The sequence below is a fragment of the Papaver somniferum genome, chromosome 4, assembly GCF_003573695.1.
Source record: "Papaver somniferum cultivar HN1 chromosome 4, ASM357369v1, whole genome shotgun sequence".
NCBI lineage: Eukaryota > Viridiplantae > Streptophyta > Magnoliopsida > Ranunculales > Papaveraceae > Papaver > Papaver somniferum.
Window position 1 is genome coordinate 83220229 of NC_039361.1, and position 11003 is coordinate 83231231.

At 38.0% G+C, this 11003-nt stretch overlaps 1 protein-coding gene and 1 pseudogene across 1 annotated transcript; both read left to right on the forward strand.

Moving 5' to 3' along the window:
- The first annotated feature begins 5170 nt into the window (after nucleotides 1–5170).
- Nucleotides 5171–7331, forward strand: LOC113274043 (annotated as a pseudogene).
- Nucleotides 7332–7891: 560 nt separating this feature from the next.
- Nucleotides 7892–9088, forward strand: LOC113272754 (F-box protein CPR1-like). The gene has a single exon (XM_026522552.1). The coding sequence runs from the start codon at nucleotides 7892–7894 to the stop codon at nucleotides 9086–9088; it is 1197 nt and encodes a 398-aa protein (XP_026378337.1).
- Nucleotides 9089–11003: the final 1915 nt, after the last annotated feature.

Genomic DNA, 11003 nt, shown 5'->3' on the forward strand with positions numbered 1-11003 from the left:
TGCTTTATTTTCTTTAGTTTTAAAATTTAAATCTAAAAGCACAACCTTTCACAAGTCTTGAATGAACTCTATTATTTATTACTACAACAACTTTGAAAATACATCAATAGCCTTATAGTCAATTGGAGAGGAAGTTTGAATTTCAACTAGTTCGTCTCTAGTGGTAGAAATATTATTTTTAATATTACCAAAGGAGGACTTGTTCCACTCACGTAGACCTTTCTTGGTATTAAGGAGTTTAGCTTTAAGCTTATAAGTAGGAGAACCAATTACATTGACCAACCACGAATTAGCTATAATATCTCTACAAGTGGGATCTTCTATCCACATGGCCATAAAGTGAAATGATTTGGGCATACAAGTGTCCTCAAAATTAAAACCAATATGCATAGGGAAGTGATCAGAAGAATCTCTAGGTAAATTATTGACACATAGTTTAGGAAACAAAATTTCAGCAGAGCGGTTTATAAAACATCTATCAAGTCTTTTAAGAATGAGATCAGAGCCCTGTTGCATATTAGACCAAGTAAATCTAAGACCAGAAAATCAGGATCATGTAACTCAAAAGTAGCACAAAAAGTTTTAAGGTTTGGAAAATCAGTGTCATCAATTCTCAAGCCCCCATTTTTATCTTCAGTACTTAGTAAAGCTTTAAAGTCTCCAACAAAGAAAATAGTTTCACTAGGATCATTAGGTTGCATTTGACATTGGCTATCCCAGAAAACATTTTTAAGATTACAATTAGGTTCTCCATAAATAAAATGCACATGACAAGTTTTAGAATGGATAATATCAGTGGATGTGACGTAGATGCCCCTCATATTGGAAGAAACTATATTAAGATCAATTTCTTTTTTCCAGGCTAATACCAAACCATCACTTCTACCAATACACAACACATTGAAGGTGCCTGTAAATGATCTATAATTATATCAGCATGTAAATCATCTAAAACATCAACCCATATTTTTAAGTCTTCTAGCAGCAAAATCATTCTTCGTCTTAGTTTCCGACAAAAAAAATTATATTAGGGTTGATGTTTTTACACAAGAGATTTAGCTCCTTATTAGCATATTTTTTTCCTAAACCTCTAACATTCCAAACCAGCATGTTAACATTGTTGACAAGGAAGGAGGAAGCAGATTTAGGCACACAATTAGAATATATTGATGGGGAGAAGTTGAAGAATTTACCTGATTGGTGGAATCAGAACCACCACCAAGCTGAGATCTAGTAGATCCACCAAGAAGATTGGGGCCTTGTGCAGAATTAAGATCCGACTTCACAACATCTTGAGAAGAATTGTTGTTGACACCATTGTTCGCCGGAGCAACATCAGAAGGAACATTGTAACTTCCAAAATGATTAACCAGAGAATGAGTATTGAGAGTGCAATTGGAAAGGTTTATAATAGCTGGGTCTCTCAATTGAGTAATGGGAGGGCAAAGATTAGTGTAATCAGGTTCTGAGGGATCGGTTTATTCAGGGATGACAACAATGCTGGATAGAGAAGAACTAGCTCTGGTACGTTTTCTTAAATCATCTCTTGGGTTAATCTTCTTCTTTAGGCTAGATAGAGGATCATGCTGTGTATCTAAAGAGACAAATTCTTCCCTAAAAATGGTATTGTTCTGAATCGGTGGTAGCAGAGGATTTAAATCTTCTATTAGAATTGTTGGTCCGGATCGGGCCAGATTTAGGAACCTCCTGAGTTAGGACCGATTCCTTCAAAGCTTCACATTGGTTAAGGGATATCTTGGATATAACTAGTATACCATTACTCTGCTCAGTATGAATATGAGGAGAGATCGAACCAATGTCATTTTTAAGGCTGCAGATTTGTTGAAAAAATGACCCATCTGGAAAAAATCTTTTGGAATATCATGTTTAACCATGTTGATAGCTTGATCATTAATCACTTCCTTTCCTCTACCATTAATGGTAGGTGTAGTAATAACAACTTGATTTCCGATAAAGAATCTGCTGCGATCATTGTGGAATCAAAGCCAGTAGCAATATCTGCAGCTTGGTTAGGAGGCGTAACTAGCTTTGGTGGCATCATAAGCATTGAAATTTTGGGAAAACATACTTAGTTACTAATGAACCAGCTTCTTTTCTTTTAGTTTAGCCATCCAAAGAGGACAAGAAGCTTCTTTATGATCAATGATACAGCAAGAAGTATAGAAGTTTTTCGTTACCTTGAAATGTCTGCATTCAATGAGGAAATGTTTAGTTCTTCCTATGGTGACTAAGGGAATACTATCTGGTAGAGTTTTTTGCACTGAGATACGCACACATAATTTAAAATTCTTCTTAATGGGGTGATTGCCAGAAGGTTTCTTTGATTCAATGAGCTCACCCATTATGGATGTAAGTAACTTTAGATCTTCAAATTTTGTACACTCCTTTGGTACATTAGATAAGATGAACCACATAAGTTCCTCAGTGAAATAAACTTGGAAATTTGTCGGCCAGCCAGTAGGTGGAACAACCCTTAAAACTATCAGAAATCCACATGCATACCATGGCCGCTGCTCATGAATTCTATTGAAATCACAATCGGCAAGAAATTTTATCAATAATTTTTTGCGTAATCCACTAAAAGTAGTCACCATTGGAGATTGATCTAGCGGTCATTGGGAACATATATGGTGACGGATTGAAGAAGTATAAACTAATGTTTCACTACAAGCATATCCCACCATACACCACTTTCAGTTATTATCATTCTCATCGAGAACTACTTCTTTGTCAATAAACACAGGCTCAGTGGGGGTTTATGGTAGAGTAAGTTTCTCATCTATGAGAGAAGAGAGATTTCGGATACCAAGATTTGAAGGATGTTTTTGAATATGGTTGTTTGACTGATCCATATAGGTATAATAGCTTAAAGAAATGAGAAACAAAATATAGGGTTGCTTATAATTGGTTGATATGAACATGTATATCTGAGTATGAAAATTCAAGATGTTTTTGAGGCAAGTGTTGTGATAGTGACTGGTCACAACAATATGGAGAGTAAGATAGAAGCAAGTCCATTTAGTTGGTTGAACCTTAAAATGGGAAATATTAGAGGTTAAAACTCTATTTCTTCCTATGAAGAAAAAAATAAGATGAGAAGAAGTTAAAACTGTATCATACGCCCTCAAGTACAAAGACCCTCAGGTGCAACAACTTTAATCTGGGAATGGTTAGCATATGAAGTACACCCTTTCACGTGGTGTTGGTAGTACAAAAAATAGTGCAAGGTGATGAAATAGCTTCAAAGAGATCTTCACGTGATCAAATAATCAAAACGAAACATTCCGAGTCTACATCAAATGACTGTCTCACACAAATCATGTAAGATGTTACCAGGCGATTTTCACATGATCATCTTATGACTTTCGTCAAGAACATAAGATGAAATTCGTTAAAGCAAAATCTTACCAACACATATTTCGAGAAATATGCAAGCGAGTTAAACTCAACTCGAACTATCAAAAGTGTATAAACTGAAGTCTATAGAGCTAAACGACTTTTGTCTCAAAAGGAGATAGAGTAGAAATAGACTTTTGGGTGATAGATGAGTTCAAATTTCCACATACCTTTTGTTGATGAAGTTCCACAAGCTCCCCTTAATAGTTCTTCGTCTTTAATCGATGAATGCCGTGAAGTCTAAAGCTTAACTACACCTAATCCGAGACTTAGCTATAAGTAGACAAGAAATCAAGACTTCTAATTTTGAAAACTAAACTTGACAAACAAGCTTGAGATAGCAACGCTTGCGAGTTCGACCGAGAAATGCTCTAACAAAATGTACTAATCCCATACTTATACCGAAGAAGTTTAATAAAAAATATGTACTAACGGGTCAGGATGTCCAACAGATTTTCAAGATTGCACCCAGGCCCAATCCATAATCCGTTGGATTCCAAAAATCTCATCCTTATTCGATCCATTAGCAAAAGATCTGGGAACCCACCCCCAAAATTACACATGGTTCCGGTCAAATCCGCGGATTCCAGGCCAAATGCTCACCTCTAGTTTTGATGACATTTAAGATGTATTATGTGAACTAGATTTGTGCCCGTGCTACGCACCAGGCATATTTTTTTTAACTTGGTGTGCGCGGCAGCGGGGCTTCGTCCCGCCCTGTGGCGACGTATTTTTGATTTGGCGAGCGCGGGGCTTCCCCCCTCCCACCCGTGGCGATGTATTTTGGTTTTATTGTGCGCAGGGCTTCGCCCCGCCCCGTGACGATGTATTTTTAATTTGGCGTGCCCCATGGCGATGTATTTTTAATTTGGTGTGCGCGGGGCTTCGCCTGCCCCGTGGAGGTGCATTTTTGATTTGATGTGGCGGGACAATTACATTAAACAGGTGGAAAATATGTGCAGATTTTATTTGTTTATTCCTTTTAATTTGGTGTGCACGGGGCTTTGTCCGGTGTCAATGCATTTTTTATTTGGTGTGCGCAGGGATTTGCCCCGCCCCGTGGAGATGTATTTTTGGATTTGGTGTGGCGGGATAAATACATTATATAGGTGGAGAATATGTGCAGATTTTATTTATTTATCCTTTTTATTTCCGCAGAAAATATGTGGATTTTTCCCCTTTATATATTAATTTGGAAAAAATAGTCCTAATTCAGTAATTACTCGATATCCAAATCGAATTTGGACTTCTATAAAACTCCAAACACGGTAAGTCATGGTTTTCTTTTATGTTTGTAATTTTTGAACCAATCATACGTTGTCAAGTGTCCTCACATAAATATTATCACTTCATGAATTCCAAATTGAATTTGGTTTCCTTTTTTTAATCTTTTCTCTATTCTTTTTAAACCAATCATACGTTGCCAAGTGTCCTCACCAAAACTCTGGTTTCGCAAAACTCAAAAAAGACCTATTTCGGCCAATAGGAATCGAGGATTTTCTCACCATTCAACGTGGGAGTTGTATTTGTCTTGGCCTTTAAGTCTTTAGATATGATATATTGGGCCACCAAAAATGTATCTCACCACGGCTTAACAAAATTTCCTGCCCTGCCCTGGAGCCCAAGAAGTACCCCTTCCAAAAAAAACCTATTTTGAGGGAGACCGAGTATTTTTGAGACATACTCAACTTTTAGCGGAACCTATGTTTTTGTCTAGGTTCGGCTGATAATTTTCAGCGGAAAGTATGCCTCAAAACATATTCGTATGCCTCAAAACAGGTTTCCTTCCAAAACCTCAGTTCAGTATATCCCAACTCCTATTTTACTCTTTCATTAGTTTTATCAAAAATTATAGCTCTTAGATCAATCAATGTATGAATTCTTCAGATGAAGAGAAAGCAAAAAAGCATTTGAAGTCCCTACAAGGAGCTGAATCTCTCCATCTCTTCCAAATTGATCTTCTGGACTATGATTCTGTATTTTCATCCATTAATGGCACTGTTGGTGTTTTCCATTTAGCTTCTCCTTGTATTTTTGAGACAGTTGATGATCCTCGGGTTCTAATTCTACCTTCCAAAATGTTGATGAACATCCTCGGTTTCATGCCATTGCATCTAATTTGGCTGATTTTTGTTTTCTCAGAGGCAATTGTTGAATCCTGCAGTAAAGGGAACAATGAATGTGCTTAAAGCAGCAAAAGAATGTGGAGTATAACGAGTTGTGTTAACTTCGTCGATTTCGGCGGTTATGCCGACTCCTAATTGGCCAGCTGATGTACCTAAAAGGGAGGATTGCTGGGCTGATCTTGATTATTGCAAGCAAAATGGAGTGAGTTTTTCTGTTCACTTTGGATTGCTACAGAATGTATCTTACTTGATTGATTTTAGTCCATTTAACATAAATGTCCGATTTAACATGCAATTTAGTTAAAAAAAAGAAAGTATCACTGATATTTGCATCTAGAAACAAGTCTAGTCTAATTGAGGTTTAGATGCAAATTTGCAACCCTGAAGGTCTAAAGCTGCTTAGATTGACCCTTTATATGCTGTTTAGATTAGTACTGGACTAGGAAATGGTACTAGACCAGAAACTATGACCGAGACCTCTGCAAGCAAATGGGAGAGTTTGTAGTTGGTATATTAATTCGTTCTTGTACCACAAAACATGAATGAGAACTATGGTGTATATCTTGTTTTATGAAACCAAGTTGACTGGAATGGAAATGCAAGAATTTGATGAATCACATTCATATGTAAGTTCTTGTTGTTTTTTGATATATTACTGGTGTCGGTGTGTTTGGTATTTATGTTGTTATGGTTCATTGACAGTTATGGTACCCAGCTTCTAAGATAATGGCAGAAAAAGCCGCATGGGATTTTGCTAGCGAAACAGGGCTAGATGTGGGAGTGATCAACATTGGAACTGTAATGGGACCTATAATTTCCCCCACTGTCAATGCCAGCATGTTGATGCTCATTCGCCTCACCCAAGGTGTATGCGAACACTTGATTGATTTCATTTTCGAAAATGTTGCTCTTATTGACTTTTAATTTCTCTAGCTTGAATGTCTTCTGAAGAGTTACAATTCTTGTCGCGTATTCCTAAGTTCAGATGCTGTTTTTGATAACAGGGTGTACTAAAGAGAATGAGAATTTTTATATGGGACCAGTTTATGTGAAGGATGTTGCTCTAGCTCATATTCTGCTATATGAGAACCCAGCGGCATCAGGAAGACATTTGTGTTTTGAAGCTATACGCCATTATGGTGACTTTACAGCCAAAGTTGCAGAATTTCACCCCGAATACAATGTGACCAGGTAAATCACTTTGAATCCTCTACTAATAAAGCAAAAGATGATATGCATTTTATTGTTTTTGGATTTTGAAGAATTGATTCGTACAACATTTTATTGTTTCTTATTGCGAACTGAAGATACCCAGACAGGATTATTGCGAACTGAAGATGGATCTAAGGAGCTCATGGACTTAGGTTTACCTTGATGGAGCAAATCATTTAGGACTCGGTAGAGAGTTTAAAAGGGAAATGGTACATTTCTTAAACGTTAGCTTAATCATAAGATTTCAGTAAAATCAAAAGACGCCTAATAGTAATATGACGAATTTCTATGCAGCTTTACTTATTTCTGGAATTGGTCCTTGGCTGAGCTGAAATGGAAATTGAAAATGTAAGATTCTTAGAGGCTGAGTTTCTTTACTGCTGATTGCTCTGATTCGATGTTTTTGTTTGAAATTAAGAATTTTAATTCCATATCAGGTTTTTGACAGTGGATGGATTAATTGGGTTTCTGATACTGGCTAAGGTGTTGCTGGAAATTTTGGAATTTTTCATATTAAAGATCTGGTTTTTAACTGTGTTTTGTTTCATTTGGTTTGTGTCAAGATGGCCTGTGCTCTATGCTGTATTATTTTTTTAAGTACGTTTTCTTGGTCATATGTATTGTGCCATATCATCGGTGGGGTTGACCGTGGGTTTTCAAAGTGGGCTGAAAAGAATTACTGCGTTTCGAACGCAGCCCATTTTTGGAAATTGAGAAAGCCAATGGCCAAACGTGCCGCTCTTGTAAACCAGTTTCCAAAAACTCCCTTAACCTAGAGTTACCAAAGATGCCACCATATGACATCTATGCATACACGGGTTTCATGCACCCATACGTAATCAATCTAAACACAAGATTTAGGTATGGTCCACCCTTTTGACAAATTGCCGATACATAGCATAACAAAATAAGGAAACTCAGAAACTTAATGTGAAAAGGAACTCAGAAGCTTAAATGGAAATGGAGAAGCTTAAATGGAAATGGAAAACGTTCGCGGAGGCGCGAAGACTATGAATACCATATCTATACAGTAAAACTTTGATAAATTAATAGCGTTAGTTAAATTTAGAGTTAAATTACACAAGCCTAGTTGGGACTAGAGAATTTTAGAGAATTAACTTAACCAAGTTTTCGACATGGATATGAAATTGATAAGTGGGAAAAGATTACCAATATGCAGTGAAGAGCAGAACAAGAAGACGAAGCAAAGACTACTAACACCACCATATCTTCCTGACGAGTTAATTATTAACGACATTCTGATCAGATTACCAGCTCGAACTCTAGGCATATGCAGCTGCCTCAGTAAATCATGGTACAATTCAATATTTCATGATCCAAAATTTGTTTCCTCTCACTTAGTTCACAGTAAAAACAAATTGAACCTAGTCTTCAATCTCCTTAATGCATTCGAAAAGGATTGGCAGAATTACTTTTTCAGCATACATGAAAAAACAAGGATTAGAATGTTAGTAAACGTAACATGTGGGGCTACAAGTGAACTAGTTGGTTATTGTAATGGTTTAGCTTGTCTTAAATCAGAGAGTAGCGACGCCACCGCTGATGACGAGAGTGAAATCACTATCATTAATCCGACAAGGGACGAAACACTTAGTTTTTATTCCCATTCCACTCCTCCTACCATGGGATGCAAATACTTGTGTCATGGTTTTGGTTTTGATTCAGCATTGCAAGAATATAAGGCTGTGTTTGTATATACTAATATCAATGAAGAGGAGGAGGAGTTTGTTTGCATGGTCATTACATTGGGAGGGGAAGATAATTCATGGAGAAAGATAGTTACTAGTACTTCTAGAATCTCACCGCCACCAGGTTCTTCTGCTTTTCCTGGTCGAATGTTTACAAGAGCTTCGACAATTACTCGTAGATCAGCCACCCTTTGTGGGAGTGGTTTTTTTTGGAGGATAACCAACAGGGCCAGTAATAATAACGATTATGATATGTTGCTCTCATTCGACATCCACAGCGAGAAAATTAACTTCATTAGGCTCCCAACTGAATGTTGTCTGACCCACACAATGGCGACGACGGAGATTGATAAGGACGAATATTTAGTAGTCGATCATCATCTTCTGGAGTTTCAAGGAGATCTTTGTGTTGCACGTACGGAGAAGATAATGATAAGCAACAGCAGTGACCGTCATCAGCAACACCGCAATCATCATCGTTGTAAAGGTAGCAGGAAGGGAACATTTTGCTGTTGCGGTTTTAAGGTGCATTTATATATAATGAACGACAAGATCAAGCAAGTGTGGACCAAGGGGAAGACTTTTGATTTTCCACTCAAGGATGGCTTACTGCCAGATCTGTGAACACATAAATCACGAAGCCATCCACGTGTTCACAAACAATATTCGCATACATCCTAATTCTAGAATTGTACGTCGTATGCGTAACGGGGATGATTATATCGATTCATCGACTCGAAGCCTTCGGGCTTGTCATTGTCTAGTCGAATATTATCATAAATAATGTTCGTATAAAGAAATAAACCAAGAATCAAGTATAAATATAAAGCATATGAAGTTTAACGTTGAATGTAAGGTGCTGAAATGTAAATGAGACAGATTTACGTGGTTCGGCACTAAGGCCTACATCCACGGGGTTTGGTGTTTCACTATGTACTGAATGGTTACAAAGATAGTCGAATGACTTTAGAATATACATAGGTCTGCGGAAGTAGGGGGATTACTTACTCTTCCTATTTCTCTCTCCTATATTCTCCTCTAATTGCTCTCCAAAATGGTCCACCCCTCCTCTCTTAGTGGAAAGGGGTATTTATAGGGATGGAACGTGGGTCCCATTTCTGAGGTGTCGTTGTAATCTTATCTTCTTGTGCTTTGTGCGTATTACGCAGAGGTCTTCTGCATATGCCGCGGCCTGAGCTTGGATACGAAGGGTTATCCTCGCTTCTTCCACGAGTTGATTGACACGTGTATATCTCCTTGGTATTTAATGTGGGTAGATGGATGTTTGCTCGTGTCAGACAAGTGTCTCTTTGTCTGGTCATATCTGTATCAGCCAAACTTCCTCTCGGCCGTTGATCTGGGATCTTCCTCGGGATTGGGTGTGTTAACACCCAAGGGGTATTATCTGGTGCTCCTCTGAGCCATCATACCTATGTGGTCCTCTATCCCTGACCGTCAGATCTGCTGACCGATGGCATCTTCTGATGAGATGCTTGCTATCATGTTTTGATGTCTCGCTTCGCATGCCTTTCACGTGTCTCTTTCTGTACACGTGGTGGATGATGAAAGGTGTACATACAATTTTCCCATCTTCTTCTAACTTGGGCGTATTTTGCAATTTTGAAGAAGAAAGGTAGTCCTACTCGTTTCCCACTTTGCATTAACTTTTCCCGTAACTGCTCCTTGGTACGAGGAGCAGTTATTGTCTTCTCTAGCTTCATAAATAGGAAAGAGAATGTGAAAAAAACTTTTATCCTCTTCTTGTCAGTGTTCATTATCTTCTTGTTTTCTTATTCTTGTTCTTTAGTCATTTATTATCACCGTTCTTGTGAGGAATATAGCATTCAATTTTCTGTTTTTTTCTTCTGCTTCTTTCGTTTTTGATTGTTGCTGCCCCTGTATCTTTTGATATCTCCGATCCTCCTTTCTTCGATTGCGATTGGTGCTTGTCGTCCTCTTCTATACAAGTATGGGGTTTTTCATTAGTTGTTCATCATTGATTTATTTATGTATCTACCCGTTTGTCTCCTGCTGCTGTGTTCTTGGTTTTGCGATGAAGATCATACATGTCGAAGCATATATGCTTTCCCCTGTTCTTTGTTACAACGTCTGTGATTCTGTATCTGAGTATTATCCCTGGAGTCGGATGGAGTATTTTTTAGTTCTTAGGGTTTGTAATGTTTATCCGGATGAACCATCAATTATAAGTTTTTTGATCTTTAGTGATCTCCTCGTATTCTTCTCTAAACTGTTTTTGTGTTTCCTTGTAGATATGTCTGATCGTCAAGATCCCCTCCGCGTAGAGATTCTGACAGATCTCCACTTGGGTAAGGCCCTTACAAGTCTTCGCAATCGGATCCTCGGGGTCATAGGGTTTCATCTTCCTCCGGTGCGAAGATTGTGCCTATTAAGAAAGGGGATATGCCGAAGGGTCCTTATGGATCTAGGTATGCTGTTAACCGCGCCCATTCTCGTCCTCGTGAAGATTCTAGGAGTACACAGGATCCTCCTCATGATGAATCTAGGAGTACGCGGGCTC